General features: G+C 41.2%; 1 protein-coding gene across 1 annotated transcript in view; it reads right to left on the bottom strand.

Moving 5' to 3' along the window:
- PI4KA (phosphatidylinositol 4-kinase alpha) overlaps positions 1 to 19,600 on the bottom strand; it is a 113,993-nt gene that overhangs the window by 81,385 nt on the left and 13,008 nt on the right. Inside the window, exons 2-10 of the mRNA XM_086682310.1 lie at positions 16,795 to 16,911; positions 12,301 to 12,394; positions 9,785 to 9,873; positions 7,511 to 7,583; positions 6,645 to 6,904; positions 6,053 to 6,119; positions 2,530 to 2,678; positions 812 to 877; positions 148 to 244 (exon numbers count right to left, since the gene is read on the bottom strand). Coding sequence (XP_086538436.1) covers positions 148 to 244; positions 812 to 877; positions 2,530 to 2,678; positions 6,053 to 6,119; positions 6,645 to 6,904; positions 7,511 to 7,583; positions 9,785 to 9,873; positions 12,301 to 12,394; positions 16,795 to 16,911 — 1,012 coding nt within the window. The remainder of the gene's footprint in view (positions 1 to 147; positions 245 to 811; positions 878 to 2,529; positions 2,679 to 6,052; positions 6,120 to 6,644; positions 6,905 to 7,510; positions 7,584 to 9,784; positions 9,874 to 12,300; positions 12,395 to 16,794; positions 16,912 to 19,600) is intronic.

Genomic DNA, 19,600 nt, shown 5'->3' with positions numbered 1-19,600 from the left:
TTACTTGCTTTTTTCTTCAAATCTAAGTAATGTGACATGTTGCCTATGTGTTTTTAAGTGGCCCCAGCAGAAAGGAAGCATAGACCTGCGGCAGTGGCCTGGAGCCTAGTGTCATCATTGTCACACGTGGGCACAAACCACCTTTACCTTTCATGTAGTACAGAGTATCACGTAGCATCTTGAACATGGCCACGTAGAGAGGGTCGCTGAATGTGGTGTAGTAGAGATCAGCACTAGGATTGGCCTGTGAGGGAGCAGAGGCACATGACCATGCTACAGAAACTCTCCCCTGGACCTCCCTTTGCCTTCCAGGGAGAGGCATGGGTATTATACCCCTGATGTAGCATTAGAGAGACAGAACGACCGTTTATCATGATTCACCACTTGGAACACTTGAATTATTCTCCTCACACTCTCAAGCATCAGCCAGAGGAAAACAACAGATAAACTCAAGCTATCCAGAGATGCCTATTGGGGGGCTGCTCCCTGCATCCCAGAAGGGCGAACCACCCTTCTGGGCTGAATGCTCACTATCTTTGGCCGTCTTATGGGAAATGAAGAGAAAGACAATCAAGGGGCCACCAGACCGCTGTGAGATGATCTATTAAAAAGAACCGGCACAGAGCAAGCTCTCGGGTGGCAGCTGCATTGCCATTATGGGGACTAAACTGGAAACTCACTGACAAGCCTGTCTCTCCAGCCACCCGCCCTATCCCCCCCCGCCCGCCCCAAAAAAACACCCTTCCTGTTCTCTCCATGCACAAGTTCATGTCAGGCTGACCTCAGGGTGGCGCCCTCAAAAGGGACGTACCTCTATCACGCTGGCTACAACTGCATCCAAGGACTTGAGAACAGGCTCCTCGACAATCTTCTTCACCTATTAGGGAAATAGGATCGCATGAGGCACCTGATGAACACAGTGAGAGACAGGAATGGCAGCTCCTTCAACTAAAGAACAAATCATGCTGACAGATAAATCCACAGAACGAGCGTGAAAAATGGGATGGAAATGACTGGCCAGCAATATACTCATGATAGCTCCACATCAAACTACACACACAAAATGTCCTTAATTCTGCCATCACTTGGATGTGTTTTCTTGCCCTCGATTGGGAATAACATAAAAGCAGGAAAGGAACCAACTCCCTCAAATTTGCTGACATTAGATTTCCATTTCCAGAATGTGAAAGTGTTCAGACTCGGCATCACTAACAATTTATCCAAACCTTCTCCCAGACATCAGGGACACCTTCACAGATGGTCCTCAGCCCTGATGACTCTGCCTCTTCCCACAGGCCTCGTGCACTGGCTCATCTGAAGCTGCCTAGGTACTCAGAGTACAGCATACATTCTAACAGAAGATATTATTTCTACCCGGTCTCTGTACCAGCTCTTAGTACAGAAAGGAACCATTCTGTCAACCATGGAACGTCTGGGTAAAAACAGCCCGCCACCCCCATGGTAGTACTTAAAGAAGTAGATTTTTTTTTAATGTACAGACAATGATAAACAACATTCCAGGAGAAGAAATGAAAAATTGCCTAGAAGAAAAGCTAACCTTGAGAAATTAAAATATACTGGAAAAAATAATTTCCTCTATGAAGAGTCTGAAACATGCAGCCTTCAGTTGGGATTTTTGACATGATACTTGAAAGTCACTTGATCATCTGAGAAGGCCACCCAGGCCATGTTCCATCTGGGACATGCAATTAGTAATTCATTGTGGCTCTATCCTCAGTAATTATTGCCAATGCTTTAATGTCTTCCTACATCTTCAGCCTAAAGCCATCCTTTTTGAGTGACTTCTGTTCACATGCTACACTGAAGGAGATGGCTGCTCTCTCCGGCACATGCTTTGTGCTTTCAAAAGTGTCATCCTTGTTCCCTCTCATTCTTTCCAAAACAGAAAATCCCATCTTTAGGGTCTGTCCCTGATAACATCTCCACCCCTACCTACCCACTTGAATCTATTTTGAAGCAACCCAGCTCAATCATAACACCTTCAGAGTCCCTGGATCAAAGACCCATCTATTTTGGGAGTGGGACAATGGCACCAATGTCTTCTCTGACTTCACTTCAGCAGTCATTCCTAGATACCCAAATATGAAAAATTTAGGTTTTGTACTGATCTAAAAAGAGCAGCGCATGGGAGGGAGTCAGGTGTAATAGGAACTAGACTGGGGATCAGACTCCCTGGGCTGAGCCCTATCTCTGCCCTTTGCCTATGGTTCCTTGATGTATTTGGCACTGACTGCCTTACCTCTAAAATGTGGATGAATGGCTGCCTCTCCCACACAAGTGCTGCAAGGATTCAGTGACAATATAGCACACAAATGACTCCACGAATACTACTCTCCTTCCTTCCTTAATCGAAAATTTATGACTTCTAACTGGTGTTCTGAAATACTGAAAATCTCCTAGTTTTTCTTAAAAAAACAAACAAACAAAAAAAAAACACAGGCCAACACCACTAGCAATTTTACTGCTAGATGTACACAAGATCTCTTGTTCCACCAAAGCTTTCCTTACCAAGTTTAAGAGTTCTCGAAGCATTTCTAGTGGAATACTGAATTCCTTATAGGTGATGCCATTGAAAAGAGGAGAAACTGAAAAGCTGGAACTGATGGTGGAGAAGTAGTGATCGGGCTCCAGGGCACTCCCATCAGGTAAGCAAGACACTGGCAGAGGGGAGGGGAACCAGAAAATCAGTCACGTTAACAAACCACCAGAATACTTCCTCAAGCTGATCAAGCTGACTCCTCAATAACCAACAAAAGTGTACAGTTTGCTTTTGTTTATACTCCAATCCTTTGTTTTTTAATTAAGAAGTAAAGACTGGAGGGCACCCGGGTGGCTCAGTTAGTTAAGCATCTGACTTCAGCTCAGGTCATCTCTCACAGTTCATGAGTTCAAGTCCCACATCAGGTAAGCTTGAGCCCTGCTTCAGGTGAGGCCGCTTCTTTCTCTTTCTCTCCTCCCTAACTCTCTTTCTGCCTTTCGCTCACTTGCACCCTCTCTCTCAAAAAAAAAAAAAGGTGGGGGGTGGTAAAGGCCAGATTTCAAACACTTGGAGAGTGATGCCACCCCTCTTGGGGGGGTGTTTCAGGTCAAAGCTCAGATATAATCACATCCTAGTATTTCAACACAGACAATATAACTTAATGTAGGAAGAAAAAAATTACACCTTTTTAAAGGTTGACAGATGCAAACATTTGAGGTCCACAGGACCCCAAGGTATTTTACCACCAAAATTAGGACAAAAATGCATATTATTAGATGTTTCAAAATCAGAAAAATAAAGTCAATCATTGAACACTTATGAATAAAGTGTCCACATGTAAGTGAAATCATGCTGTTTCTTTTATTTTCTCTCCATGTTTGGCTTATTTGACTTAGCATAATGTCCTCCAGGTTCATCCATGTTGTTACAAACAGCAAAATCTCCTTTCTTAAGGCTGAATAATATTCCATTATAAATGTGTGTAAACCGTAAGATCATGACCAATAAATAAGGTAAGAAGTTTGTGATCAGAGGGCATTTCCCATATAGACGCTATGAAATAAGGACTAAGTCCTGTGTGGCTGAGCTAGCCAGCGTGTGGTAGGCAGAGATGGAGGCAGAAGACAGGAACTGCACAGCCAAGGATCAAGGGTTTGGGATGTATGCAAAGGGAGGGGAAGGAGTCATTGAAAGTTTTTAAGCTGGAAATGAAATGATCAGATTGGGGCACCTGGGTGGCTCAGTTGGTTAAGCGTCTGACTTCAGCTCAGGTCATGATCTCACAGTTTGTGAGTTTGGGCTCCATGTTGGGCTCTGCACTGATGGCTCAGAGCCTGGAGCCTGCTTCAGATTCTGTATCTCCCTCTCTCTCTCCCATTCCCTCTCCCCTGCTCATGCTCTGTCTCTCTGTCCCTCTCAAAAATAAGCAAATATTTAAAAAAAAAAGAGAGAGAGAGAGAAAGAGAAAGAGAGAGAGATGATCAGATTTGTGGTTTAAAAAAATAAATAAAATAAAATAAAATAAAATAAAATAAAATAAAATAAATAAAAAGAAATAACTCGTAGGGTGCCTGGATGGCTAGACGGTTGGCTCAGTTGGTTAAATGTCCAACTCTTGGTTTCAGCTTAGGTCATAATCTCACGGTTGGTGAGTTTGAGCCTCACATTGGACTCCCTGCTGACAGTGCCCTGTTTCCCTCTCTCTCTCCCCCTCTCCTACTCACACTGTCTCTGTCTCTCTCAAAATAAATTAATTCATGAAAGAAAGAAAGAAAGAAAGAAAGAAAGAAAGAAAGAAAGAAAGAAAGAAAGAAAGAGAAAGAAAGAACGAACTCTTTCAAAAAATTCTTACAGCTCTGTGGAAGTGGAAGAGGGTCTGGAAAGAGAAGAGAGACAAAATGTAACAAAAATCAGAGTCAGGGCACCCTGGCCAGCTCACTCAGTAGAGCATGAGGCTCTTGACCTCAGGGTTGTGAGTTCGAGCCCCACATTGTGTATAGAGATTACTTAAAAATAAAATCTTCAAAAAAAAAAAAAAGAGGGGTGCCTGGGTGGCTCAGTCAGTTAAGCATCCGACTTCGGCTCAGGTCATGATCTTGCGGTCTGTGAGTTCGAGCCCCGCGTCGGGTTCTGTGCTGACAGCTCAGAGCCTGGAGCCTGTTTCAGATTCTGTGTCTCCCTCTCTCTGACCCTCCCCCGTTCATGCTCTGTCTCTGTCTCAAAAATAAATAAACGTTAAAAAGAAAATAAAAAGAAAATAAAATAATAATAATAAAAAAAAGAAAAAAGAAAAGAAAGAAAGAAAAGAAAAGAAAGATCATAGTCAAACAGAGGCACTCAGGCAGAAAAGGAAGAAGGAGTAGTGTGCTTCCTGCCTGTTTCTTTGACAATGAAGTGCACTCCCAAGAGCAGGAAAATCATCTGTGGAACTCACCACTGAGGCAGAGAGGCTGGCACAGAGGCTGGCCTGAGCACCGCTGAGTGCCAGCCTGCATCTGCTGAAGGAGCACAGGAAGCTCACACAATCAGCCCACACCTGGGTGCACCCTAATCCTGAGTACTCACTAGAAGTGCTCAAAGCAGGGCAGCCCCAATAGAGAAGGACCCCTGAGTACAGAGAACAGAAGAAGAGCTGTTCACCAGGGAAAAAGAAGCCTCTGAGGGCACATCATGGCTGTCTTCAGATGCCCCAAGGACAGGCAGGTGGCCAAGGGGCTGTTTAAAGCCTAAAGGGATATATTCAACCACAAGTGATTCTCTCTGGGAGGAGTGGGAGTTTGAATGGGTGAGCTTGGCCCCTTTACATTTTAACATACACATAGATAATAACACAGGGTACATTCTTACACAGCCAAGAGATACTCTACGCAACACTGCCCACATTTATTTGAGTTCAGCTTCTCCCCTCATTTTTTAAAAATTCCCTTCACATCTTTCAAGATCCTATTGAGAAATGCTTTTAATAATTAGCATGATCCAAAGATGGAATAAGTGGCATTGTGAGGCATGTCATTCTGGTTTCCCCACTTCCTACCACTTAACCTGAGTCTTACTTTCCTTGAAGATAAGGTAGAGGTGATTTTACCACATGTCTGACACTGTACAGGGCTGTCATATGAATCAAATTCAGCAAATTATGTGGAAATGCTTTTGACCCACAAAGCTCCATAAAAAGTACTACTCATATTATTGTATTTTTAAAAATATTATTTGCATACTTAATGACCTTCAAACAAAAAAAGAGAAGGACCTACCATTATTACTTTCACCTGAAAACCAGCGCTTTCCTAGGATAATTTATTAAAATTCTGATAGCAGGCACATGGGGTCTGTATATTATTTTCTGCACTTTTTTCCATATTTGAAATATTTTAAAATTAAATTTTAAGAAGTCTGAACAAAACTAGAAACTAAATGCCTTATAAAAGCTTGACTCTCTAGATGCACAACAGCAGAACACTAGTATTAGCATCTTTAATGTCACAAGGGCTCACAGTGAACCTGCCCGCCAAGTTACTAGGTCAATATTCTGGTCAGAAAGGTGAAGCCCACCTTCAAAGTAGTGAAAAGCAGATCCTCCAGGGGAGCTGGGAGGGGGCATCCCACGTTCAGGGCTGACCTGAAACACAAAACCACCTGACATATCAGAAAACGCCAAACCTCAGGCAGTTTTGCCTCAGACAAGGTCTCTGCCAGCCCAACATTTGTACCTCAAGTCCTAGTTCACACCTCACCTCCTCCCCAAAGCCCACCTTAGCTACAGCGTTCTCTACTATATATCATATGCCTAAATTCTTTGTGCCTAGCCATATATTTTATACATCATTACTGAGATGAATTATTCTCAGCATTTGGTGTCTTTATCTTGTGACCATGAGTCAATTATATACTTCTTAAGGGCACCAACTGTCCCCCACTCAGAATAGAGCTTGGCACCCAACTGCTAGGAAACATACTTCATGACTAGGAAATTAAATCACTTCTAAATCTTCAATAGACAAAAGAAGCCTTTATTTTACAGAGATTTCCAGTGAGAACCTTTTCTGTTTTGTGAGTTTCCTTGAATAGCACGCGAGTGGGGTTTTTTTCCGAGTACTTCACAAGACCTGACCTCTTTGCCTGCCTCCCAGGAGCACAGCCCCACCTGAGAGATGCTGGACACGCTGCTGGTCTTCCTCTTCAGGGTGCCCTCCTGACACACTGTCAGCAGATTGCTGGGGAGGATGGAACGGAAGTCATTGAAAGATCGCCTCCGCACGCCTTCAAGCTCCTCAGGGACTCGGAGGGAATGAGGAGGGACTTTGGGGAACAGTTTTGACAGGAGAGACTCTTCCGTGTTGCTGTAACGCCCAAATGCTCGTGAGATTCCTATCAGGCATGGGATCGCGTATTTGCAAAGGTATTCTAAAAGACAAAGAGAGAATGTTCCAATACCAGAAAGTTCCCTGGGAGAGAGCTGTGCTGCACCAGCTTGTAACACTGGCTGACATCTCACAACCTCCCCCTACCCCCAAGTAGGGGGTCAGAACAAGTCATAGCAACAGGTTAGCCTTAAGGGCTGACATTAACAACTTCAGACTACATCTCCATCACACACAGCTGCTCTTTTTGGGAGGTCTTAATCTGTTCATGGTACACTCAAATCAATAACACAGGTAAGTCTTGTTATCAGGTACCTTTACTATACTTAAACCATATATTTCTTCCTCCTGGGATTATATAGGTAACCTCATACTAGAGGCAGTCAGGCATGTTATAGGTGAGGAAACTGAGGCCCAGAAAGGGTGAGGTGACTTGTCTAAAGTCACCTGGCATTCAGGTAGCAGAGCTGTGCTCATGACGACCATGTGACCTCTTTAACACACAACAAAGGCAAACTAATATAGGAAGGTTTCATCCATCAAGTACATAAATAGTAAAGAACAAAAAAAGAAGACTGGGAAAAGCAAGGGAAAAAAATAATCACAAACCATTAAGGAAAAAAAAAAAGCCTTGGATCTATAATCATACCTTTTTCTTGAATCTCCAAGGCCTGGCACATTCCCAAAAGAACATGCAAAACCTGCAAAAGTGCCTCTAAAATCTGTAACAGCCAAGGAAACAGAAAAGACAAACGTATAAATAAAATCGGATAAGTACCACAAAATTCATTCAGAATTGGAAGGATCTTTAGACAATATCTTGTCCAACCCCATATGTGATACATAAAACCCCGCATGACAGCTCTGCCAAGTGGCCAATCAGTTGACCTTCTAGAGACAGAAACTTGCCCTCCTGGGTTGGCAAAGAGCGCCTCCTAACTCTGGGCCAATGTTGTCCTCTGGGGCTTGTGACCACTGGCCTTGGAGCTACACCTTCCATATTTGAGAAACAGGTGATAGGACCCCAAATCTCTTTTCATGGTTAAATATCTCTAGTTCTTTTAATCCATTTCTTATGATTACAAGTCCTTCATGATCCTGAGTGCCAGCTTCTGATTTCACAGTAGTCCCATGTGTCAGAAACAGTCTCTAATTGTGGTGCTCAGGAAGATACATTAATATTCCAGGGATGCTGGGACTCCCCCTGAGTAATCATCAAACTCAACACAGATTCTAGCCTTCCACATACATGACATCAGCTGTTCGGCAGCCACTTCACAATGCTGGCTCAAAGAGCTCACTGATATGTAAAATACTTAAATCTTTTTTACACATGCTGCCAACTCTACTGATGTTGGTATTTTTCGCCTGTCACTGATGTCTACAAAAACTCAGGGGATTAGCTTTAGCTCATTATACTGGTCTCTGATTCCCAGCTTTGTATCATCTACAAATGAAACCAACTTCCTTTCTGAATTTTCATTTATGGCCCTGGCTCCTTTTGCTTCAGTGTATAGGGCAGACCTAGGGAAGACTCCTGCTGGGCCAGCACCCTGTCACCCTCTGGGATGGCCCTTTAGGCAGCTTTGCAAACTTTCCAAATTGTTTTGACCCTCAGCCCATATTCCAGATTCAGGATGTCAGGAGGAGTGTTTGTCTAAAGCCTGGATGAAGATCAACTAGACTGTATCTACCTTATTTCCCTCTACTACCAGTCTTGGAAATCCCAGACAAAGAAGAGAATAAAATTGGTCTCATACAACGTGTTCCTAATCAAGGCAAATTTCTGACATTTTGCTAATGTTAAATGATGCTGAGTAACATACAAAGACTTGAAAAGCAATGCTTTCTCCACTTTGTGTACTGAAGTTATGCCATCATCTTTAGCATTGACATTTTGATAAATGTTATTTACAGAAAAGCCCTTAATTTCTAGCCTAACTTTTGAAATAATGATACATGATTCTAGTAGATCTAGTTATCTCTTTAGCCAACTTACAAATAAAGAACGTAAACTAAGAAAAAAGAATGGAGAAGAATGTTAATGACAGAAATACTGACAATAGAATTTACACTTTGATATGAAGAGATTTTAGAAATTAAAAAAGATACAAGGACTCAAAAAGCATAGCTAGCTGGGAATATTTAACATATAGACAAGCAACCAGGCACTCCTTGGCAGGTCCTGAGGATAGCAGCATATACATACTGATTTTTAAAACAAAAAGTCTGATTAAGAAAAAGTTTAGATTATGATCGTATTCTTTGTTTAAAAAGGAGGGGATGGGGCGCCTGGGTGGCGCAGTCGGTTAAGCGTCCGGCTTCAGCCAGGTCACGATCTCGCGGTCCGTGAGTTCGAGCCCCGCGTCAGGCTCTGGGCTGATGGCTCGGAGCCTGGAGCCTGTTTCCGATTCTGTGTCTCCCTCTCTCTCTGCTCCTCCCCCGTTCATGCTCTGTCTCTCTCTGTCCCAAAAATAAATAAACGTTGAAAAAAAAAAATTAAAAAAAAAATAAATAAATAAAAAGGAGGGGAGTATGAAACGCATTTAAGTAACATTTCAACAAAATAAATTCAAACCAAAAAAAATTAGGGCACTTAAAATCTGGGTATAATTTCAACAATCTAGATCATTTCCTTCCATGAATGACTTCAATCTCCAACAGGGATTGTGAGCCATCAGGAAAGTCAGCTGCCTTGGCCTTGTGCTGCCTACCTCACAGAATTATGGGGAGGGCTGGATGAAAGAAGACTCAAGTGGTCACTGGGTATTGTTAGTATATATTTAACATTTCTTAGGTGTGTTAGTACAAAATAAATCAACAGAAACAACCAAATCACTTCAAAATTTTACTTACTCTTTTCTGTTACTTTGGGACTCTCTTTGATCATACAGAAATGCACTCCAACTCACCACACACTTACCTCATCCCGAAGTGAGGGGTCCCTATAAGCCACATCAGACAGCAAAGTGACCAAGCAGAAGCTGAAACTCTCTGCAACCGGGAGGGTGGCTGGAAGGCACACAGACATGAGTCAGATCATTACCACTGAGACACTGGGCTACACGTACTGGCCACCTGATTCAGTAAGTTCCCTTTCTCACAGGATCTGCCAAGGGACCAGTTTATAGGGGTGGCTGCCCTCAGTGAGGTGAACCTGAAAAGAACAGATATGGGCCCAACTTGTTTGCTGAGAAATACCCCTAATTTCTTTTAATAGAATGCTTTGGTTCAACAAACTTAAATGTTTCTGAGCCAGTTTATAGTTTGAGATTATACAGCTCTCTCAACATAACAGACTCCATTTTTTAATTCCTGACCTAAATTTCTACCTAGGGTGAGAAACCAATCTTGATAAAGTGTAAGAAATGGTATATGAGGCTACCTGTCAAATACCAATTACCACTACTTTAAACTGAATTGTTTATATTTCTTTTCTGCTTTATTTTGACAAATGGAGAAAATCCTAATAAGAGCTTCCAAAGATTTGCTCTATTCCTAATAGGTTTTTAAGCCCATCTACTACCGAGCCCCCTCATTGGGAGGTTCTCAGGAGCATGGACTCAAGGTTGGGAAGGGATCACTGTACCTAAAAGACCAAAGCTAACCAGTACTTCTATGGTGTGCACCTTAAAAATGTCAGAATCACTGCTGTGTAGAGCCAATTGCTATTAAATATTTAATCAATTTTGAGCGTTGAATTAAATCAAGGACAGAGAGCTGCCCACTGATTTATGGATCTATTCATAGTACATGGCAGAAGACTGTTATGTGTTCACTTCCGTACTTATAATTTTAAGATGCAGATCTAGGTCCTTCTCAAACTAGAGTGTGATCAGGATCACCTGGAGGCTTCCTTGTCCCAGACTTCTAATTCAGCAGCTCTGATGCAAGGACTGAGAATCTGCATTTCTGACAAGTTCTGACACTGAGGCTGCTGATCCAGGAATGCCACTTTGAGAACTACTGCTCTAGAGTTTAAAGGTCTAAATCATACTGCCTTCGTAAAAAATAAAAGAGTGAAATGTTACCCAATAATTGGAGATTTATATATCCCTAACAATGCTTCAAATAATGCTAACACTTACATTCTAATAGGAGTCCATGTACATAGAAGCGGTGTTTGGAAAGGAAAGAAAATAGAATCAACTTCTACTGGTATTCTACTTCTCCCCAAGTTAGATCTAACAATGGTTGACAGAGAGATGTTTGACTTTTTAGCAATGCTTTCTATCTAATCTGTAGACCTTTAGGGTGGGAGGATGAACGAAATAGGGGAAGGGGATTAAAAGGTACAAACTTTCAGTTCTAAAACAAATAAGACATAGGGATACAATGTACCACATAGGGAATACTGTCAATAATAAGTATCAACTTGGTATGGTGAAGAATGGTAGCTAGATTTATCACTGTGATCACTTTGTAATATATATACACCTCAAATCACTGTTGTATGCCTGGAACTAATATAATATTGTATGTCAACTACATTTCAATTAAAAAAATTGTAGTCCTTTAAATTTGAGGATACATGCATAATCTGGGGTCTGTCAGTTTTAGGCATAGTATGTTACCAGAAATGATGAAACCCAAAGAACAAGAGGACTAGGCTGAGGCAGGATGTTCATGAGATCAGCAAAAGCCACCCTTAGCAGGCTAAGCCCACCCAACAAATTAGGGCCGTGCCACCAACCAAAAGAACAAGGGCTTTCTTTATAGACACCAACCCCTTGCTTTGTCTGAAGGTGGGCCGTGGGTCTCACAGAGGGAGACTGTAAGAAAACTTTGGTCTCCAGGGTCGTGATCTCTAAAATGTTGGTGGTGTTCCAAACTGATTTGGGAGTCTTGGGAAATCAATGTATGGGAATATCAGTGTTACAAGCGCTTAGCACAATGCTTGGCACATAGCAGGCTTATTACCATTCTTAAAGGTGCAAAATTTAAAACTCAGCCAACAGCAACAAAATGATAAACTATTTATTATTTATAGTGGACATGGTGTTCAAATCCTGGACATACATCTCACCCTTCCTTTTTGAGAAGCAGTGATGAAATCTGGAGAACTGGCCTCACTCCAGGAGTGAGCCTATTCATCGAAGGGTAAGAAAGACAGGTTCAGGGATGGGCAGGGGACCCAATTCTGGCAATGAGACATGAGAAAAGGTTCCCGCAGGTCTCCAAGTTCCTGTTCACTCCCAGAGTACAATACAAAGTCAGTTTTCTCAGCCTTGCCTTTGCCCCACCTTCACCATGGACTCTGGACAACAGTGAGTAAGCATAGCCCATGTTGCTGCAGGCAGGCAGCTGTCCCACAGCCAGGAGTGGAACCAGCTAAAAACACTGTACTTGATGCATTAACATGATTAAACACTTGATCTTTACAGACTGTGAGCATACATGTTCTTCCCTGAATTCAGGGAAAACGTTATACAAAATTACCTCTGCCTTTCCGAGCTGTGCTTTCTTCTACCCAATACACTTTCGGAAGACCTTTAAGCAGTCGGAGAAGGTAAGGAACCACGGAATCTTTATGCTTAAAAAAAAAAACAAACACATTTAATACAAATGTGTGGCTGGTAGCTTTTTAGTACTAAGCCTAAAGCAAAGCATACACATCCAAATCATCTCAAATATGGATGGTCCCATGGCATTGCACCCTTCCTATTTCCATGTGGTGGCAGCAGGGGGCGTCCGAGGTCATCCCATAAGCCTGCACTAGGTGCCTAAGGGAAGGGCTACAACCTGCTCTTCTGCTCTGAATGTCCAGCCTGGTTCTGGCCTCCTCTGGACATTGGGCCCCTACGAGGGCCTCTCCAGAAGGTATGTGTGAGCACACAATCTCAAAACTGCCTCAGTAAGAGTATTCAGAAAGCCCTCAAGCCTTTCAGTGGGCCCCTGGATCAGATCCTCTGGACTGAGGGAAGCTCACAGCCAGAAGCTTTTAAACTTGGTGATACTTCTGTTATTCATGGCCTTTGTCCCCTTTTCTTTTTTCTTTTTTTTCTTAATTTTCTGCTTCATGTTTCCTTTTGCTTCTCTCAATCTGAGCATTAGACTTAATAGCCATCGTTAGCCAATACAAAAACTACTTTCTTCTAGTTTCCAAACTAGCCAGTCAACATGTAACTTCACAATCTTCTATGACTGGCTCTTTTGGCTGTTTCCTACTTATAACTGCTCCAGTTAAGGATTAGGTAAGTGCTCCTGAGAAGAGGAATACCATTTGGTTCTGAAACACTGATAAACACATGTGGTGATATTGAAAACATGACTCCAAGGGGTTCCTGGGTGGCTCAATTAGTTAAGCATCTGACTTCAGCTTAGGTCATGATCTCACAATTCTTGGGTTCAAGCCCCACATCGAGCTTGCTGCTGTCAGCATGGCGCCTGCTTCGGATCCTCTTTTTCTCTCTCTCTCTACCCATTCTCTGCTCATGCTCTTTCTCTCTCAAAAAAAAAAAAGAAAAAGAAAAAGAAAAAGAAAACATGACTCCAAATTCTGTGACACTCCAACTGAAAGGTGGAGTCAAATTCACTTCCTCTAGAAAATGGGCTGCCTTAGTGACTTGCTTCTGGTGTTTTTAGAAAGTACAGCTGATCCTCGAACAACAAGGGTTTGAAGTACACGGGTCCACTTATATATGGCTTTTTTACAGTATTGTAAATGTATTTTCTCTTCCTTACAGTTTTTCTTAATAACATTTTCTTTTCTCTAGTTTATTGTTTTCAGTAAGGCTTCTGGTCAATAGTAGGCTATTAATAGTTAAATTTTGGGAGAATCAAAATTATATGTGGATTTTCAATGGCACAGGGGGTCAGTGCCCCTAAACCCTACATTGTTCAAGGGTCAGCTGTGGTATAAATGAGACTGACTTCCTAAGTTAGGTTAAAAAAGCAGTGCAGCATCCATCTGCCTTTCTCTCAGGACACATGCCCTTGGGACCCAGACACTATGTTGTGACAGACAGACAGGGGCGCCTGGGTGGCTCAGTCGGTTGAGCATCTGACTTTGGCTCAGGTCATGATCTTGCAGTTTGTGGGTTCGAGCCCCACATCGGGCTCTGTGCTACCAGCTCAGAGCCTGCAGCCTACTTCAGATTCTGTGTCTCCCTCTCTTGCTGCCCTTCCCCTACTCGCACTCTGTCTCTCTCTCAAAAATAAATAAATGTTAAACATTTTAAAAAAAATTTTTTAAAAAGGGGCGCCTGGTGGCTCAGTTGGTTGAGCACCCAACTTGAGCTCAGGTAGTGATCTGGGTTCACGGGTTCAAGTCCTACGTCAGGCTCTGTGCTGACAGAGCCTGGAGCTTGGTTTGGATTCTGTGTCTCCCTCTTTCTCTGCCCCTCTGCTGCTCACACACACACTCTCTCTCTCAAAAATAAATTAAAAAAAAAAGTGATATAGCCCAGGCCACATGGAGAGGTCATGTACATAGGGGTGCCCTGGCTAAGAGCCCCAGCTTAGGTCCCAGCAACAGCCAGGATCCACGCCCACACATGTGCATGAACGAGTCTTCTCTGGTGATTCCAGCCTCCAGCTTTCAAGCCCACCATATGACACTGAATGGAGCAGAGACAAATGACTCTTCTGAGCTCTAATTAAATTGCAGATTCACGAGAAAAAAACAAATAAACAAATCTGTTGTATTAAGCCACCAAGTTTTGGGGTAGTTTGTTACACCACAATAAATAACCATGACAAATAGAGAACTTTCTTTACCAAATGCAAAACTTTTCCTCTGAATCACATAAAGGAGTTGGTTACATCTGTCCAGGATCCCAGTGTACTAATACGCACAAAACTCTGAAGGATGTGCACAGCCAGGCTCCCTGCAGAGGAAGTGACCCCAGGTGTTCTCCCCCGTATAACCTGTTATGGCTTTTGTAGCATGTGGTAGTAAACTACTTCTTTTCATTTAAAAAAAAAATTTTTTTTTAATGTTCATTTATTCTTGAGAAAGACAGAGACAATGCAAGTAGGTTAGGGGCAGAGAGAGAGGGAGACACAGAATCCAAAACAGGCTCCAGGCTCCGAGCTGTCAGCACAGAGCCCGACGCAGGGCTCAAACTCATAAGCAGTGAGATCATGACCTCAGCCGAAGTCGGACGCTCAACCGACTGAGCCACCCAGGCGCCCTGGTAGTAAACTACACCTGCTACTATGGCCACAGCAGCTGCCAGCGTGGCCCACTGACTAGACGTGGAGGCCAGTAGCAAGTCCATCCTGGATGGAGGCAGGGAATATCAACACCAGGTGAACCAAGAGAAAGCTGGTTACTAGGGCTCAGAGGGCTGGCAAAGAGTGCTGGGCTCCTTTCCTAGTGTCCATGAGGCCAACAGGATTCCTGGAAACACTGGCAGACTGTATGGCTCAAGGGACATCAGCGGCCACCCAAATCCTGCCAATCCTTACCAGGAACCCAAATTACACCAAAGGCAATTTGTATTCATCTCTTCTATGCCACCCTAAAAAGCCTACTACAAGTATTAGGGTCAATCTATTAAGGTCAATCTTTAGGTCAGTCTATTAAGTAAAGTTTGCCAAAGGTATTTTCAATTAATACACATTTGAACAGCAGTTTCTCATACAAATTATTTTAAAAATCATTTTCCTTGTTTATACTTAAATTTAAATAAATTAAATTTAATTTAAATAGGACTTTGCAAATAGAAAAGTAGAAATGATTTTTTCTTTTCACACTTATAAATAAATAGAATAATTAAAATGCAGTTTATGTGCATCTAATTTTGGTTTTTCATGGGGCCCTGATCAAATAACCTATTTAATTTTTTAAATATTACTCTAAAATTAAAATGCTTATTTTTTTACAAATGCATAACTATTCTGTCAAAAATATTAATCCTTGTTGAAGTAGAATTCCAGAACACATAAGCGTTTTTAGATAAATAAAAATTCAAATATCAGACATCATTTTTTTCCTAGCACAGCATGATTAAACATGGAATTAAAAGTGATTCTTGATAATGATAACAATAAATAAATAAAAGAGTCTGTATTCAGTGATTAATCATTTGCTTTAATTAGCTTTGGGAAGTACTAAAAAAACAAAAAAAATGGCCACATCATTTTCTATTGGAGCCACAACACTGATTTTTAAATTACCTCTAAAGGACACAGTAACATGTACTCTAAAAGTTATATCTATCACAGTTCTTTTTTTTTTAAGATTTTTTTTTATTTGTAAGTAATTTCTATACCTAATGTGGGGCTCGAACTTACAACCCCAAGGTGAAGAATCACATGCTTCACCAACGTAGCCAGCCAGGCGTACCTATACCTATCACAGTTCTGAAAAAGATGGTATTATGTCAAAATTATCTCAAAGAACCCTATCTTTTCACAAGGAAAAAAAAATGGTTACTCTGAGTTTGACCGATAAATGTTTGACCTTAGATTAAAAATCAAGTCTACCCTGGAAGGCACACAATTATTTCACAAGCATTTTAACTAACTTTCTGGCAAAACACAACAATCAAAATCCATTTTATATATATATATATATATATATATATATATATATATATATATATATATATGTATATATATATGTGTGTGTGTATATATGTGTGTATATATATATATATATATATATATATATGTATATATATATGTGTGTGTGTATATATGTGTGTATATATATATATATATATATATATATATATATAATTTTAACTTAATATATTCACACAATTCAAAAAACAAAATTTCCTAAGAAGGTATACATTAACTAAATTAATTAAATCACACACCCCAACCTGTTCCACCTACTCTGCCTCACTATCACTAACCACCTTTATTAGGTTTGTATGCATTCTTCTAGTACTGCTTCAGGTAAATATAACCAGGTACAAATTTAAATTCTAATTACATTCCCCCTTTTACAGAAACACTTTTAATGTAGTAAAGACATACCTGAAGATCAGATTCAACGAGAAAAATGCCCAATGCAATCACTGCATCTCTCCGTCGTTCATCCAATTGGAAGATCCCATGGAAATCTACTGGGCACATACAAAGCAGCTTTTGGACCTAGAAAATGAGACCACCACCAACAACAACCAAAAACCCATAGATTAAAAAAATATATAAACCCACATTCAGAATATAAGATATAAACAATAGCATAAACACCAATGAGTCTATATAACCAGTAAGTCATTCTTTTCCAATCCAAAGGTCGTAAAAAGATCATCTCCAGCTTCTGAAATGATCATGCACATGCTCCCAAAACATATATGCACTGAGAAGCTTGGGCCAAGGGTTAAAATGAGGTACACACAGAGGAAGTAAAGCACAAGAGCCAACGTCTGCATTTCAGAGTCAGAAGAATCACAGATCTCCACTACTCAGTGGTACTCAAAAGCACTTTACCCAAACCTACCTACAGTCGCAATGCCTCCCATACTGTTCATTAAAAGATTAAATGTGGGAGAGGGGGGAGATGAAATGTGGGTAAAGCACTTAGGACAGTGCATAATACATACTATGCATTTAATAAACAATATCTGTTGTTACTGGATATGCCATAAGAGTGGCTAGCAGAAGCAGATAGGCAGTAAATCAGCAATTTACTGAATATATGGAGAACTTAGAATTATTTTCAAAACAGTAAATACCTGACATAAAGGAACTAAAAATCTGGATTTGTTATGAATAGGAAAATAGGTGATGCCTATTCACCTTGAAAATCCCTGCCATAAGAACCCTTGAGCAGAGCATTCAGACACATCAGGCCTCAACTTTGCTGTTCTGTTATGGAACCAATGAGAAGTCATTCACTGACATTCATACAGTTTCTTGGGATATTCTAACGGCAAAGGAGATCAAGTGCAATGCTTGAGATTTGCTTTGAAAATATCAATTATCATTGCAATTTAAAAAAAGAAAGCATATTTTAAAAGGGCAAATACACAATCCAGAAAAAGAAGCACCTTCTAACCTGAAGAGAAGTAACGTTCTTTGTCTTAGTAATCTTTCTCTTAGGAATGATTGTAAAGAAATAATTAGAGATCTAAAGCATTCTGGCAGAGGCCACTGGAGAGACAATACAATGGGAAAGAGAAAGCAGGGATGCCCAGAAGTCCAAGTTCAGGTAGAGACTGGGAGCCTGGCTTGTACTCTAGTAGCAATGCAAAGCCAAAGCCAAGGAGACAGTCTCACAACTTCTTTAACTCCAACATCTTAATATCAGTGAATCAACTCCTATTTGTTTTTTAAATATTTTATTTTTAAGTAATCTGTGGGGCTCAAACTTACAACCCCAAGATCAAGAGTTGCACACTCCACCGACTGAGCCAGCCAGGTACCCTAAAATAACTCCTATTTAACTACAACTCCCCCTCCCCGCCCCAGTAACTACAATTTCCCCAGGAGTCTCAAACCAAGTAGGAAAGTTTCAGCCCTGACAAAGACACCTGTGACTGCACACAGGCACAGCAAAGACTGAAGCAGGTACCACGTGAAACGAGACCCAGGAATATAAAGTTTAATCTCACAAAATGGTCTTGAAAATATTTCACAGCTCTGTGTAAATAAAAAGGAAACTTATTAAATTACTTCATTAACAACAACAACAACAAAAAACACACGAAAAATGGAAGGTGAGCTTTTCTTTTCATTGAGCATAATTTCTCTAAAGACATCCAGAATACATGATGCAAGTTCAACTACTTCACTGAGATGATGCTCACTTGGATTTCAGACCTGAAGACCTCTCACAACTCCCAAATGTAAGCAGAATCAGAGATGGAGAGCTGAAAGAAGTTGCACACTCATCTGCCAAATGTCCCCTTTCAGGCAGATCATGTGTAATCCTATCTTTGTTTAATAGGTTAGGCGACTAGGCCCAGACAGGTTAAGTACAATCTTAGACAATAGGCTCTTAACAAGATCCTCTCTGACTTTTGTCTCTCCCTACTCCAATATTACTACTCCCAGCTCATGCACCTTCAACAGCTCCCCACCCCAGTGAACACTCAATGCACACTCCCAACCTGGCAATGAAGGTCCTTCCCAATTTGCCCCAAACACCCGGGCCCTGAATACCGAGCTCACTTCTCCCTACCTGGCCTTTTCCATGGTTTTCACCCATCTTTAACATTTCATTCAACCTGCCTTATCTCCCCTATAAAAATTCTATCCATCCTTCTAAGATCCTGTCTCCCATTTCTCAAAGCTTTCTCAGACCCCAGTAATGTGCTAAGATCTTTCCCATCACACCTCTCAATAGCCCACCAAGAATAACGTAATTTTCTTGACATAATTATCTTTTGAAAAGTCTTATTTCAGAGTTACTTGTATACTTATCTTCCATTCACTGCAGACAGGACTGTGTTCGCCTCATCACTGCCCCCCACATCACTGTATCTGATGCAACCTACACGTTCCAGAAACTTAACAACTATTTAGTGGAACTAAAGGGGCTGAAGTCACAGGGATTTAATGAGATAGGAAGGAAAGTAAAAAGAAAGAGGACCACTGGAACCCAGCCATCCTACTGTAGGGCTTAACTATGTGGTGTCATTTGTCATATAACCAGTACTGGGCACAGTGCTGGCATGCAATTGGCACTGAACAAATATTTGCTGCATCATTAAATGAACAGGGGGATGGATGGAAGAATAATCAGGTTAAGTCATGTATAATATGTAGTCACACTCTCACAATCCTTACAATCCAGCCAGAGTTACACAACCAATAAAAAGGCCACAACTAGTGA

The sequence above is a fragment of the Puma concolor genome, chromosome D3 (assembly GCF_028749965.1).
Source record: "Puma concolor isolate L17-30 chromosome D3, mPumCon1.1.hap2, whole genome shotgun sequence".
NCBI lineage: Eukaryota > Metazoa > Chordata > Mammalia > Carnivora > Felidae > Puma > Puma concolor.
The sequence above is the reverse complement of the archived record's forward strand: the minus strand, read 5'-3'. Positions and strand labels throughout refer to the sequence as shown.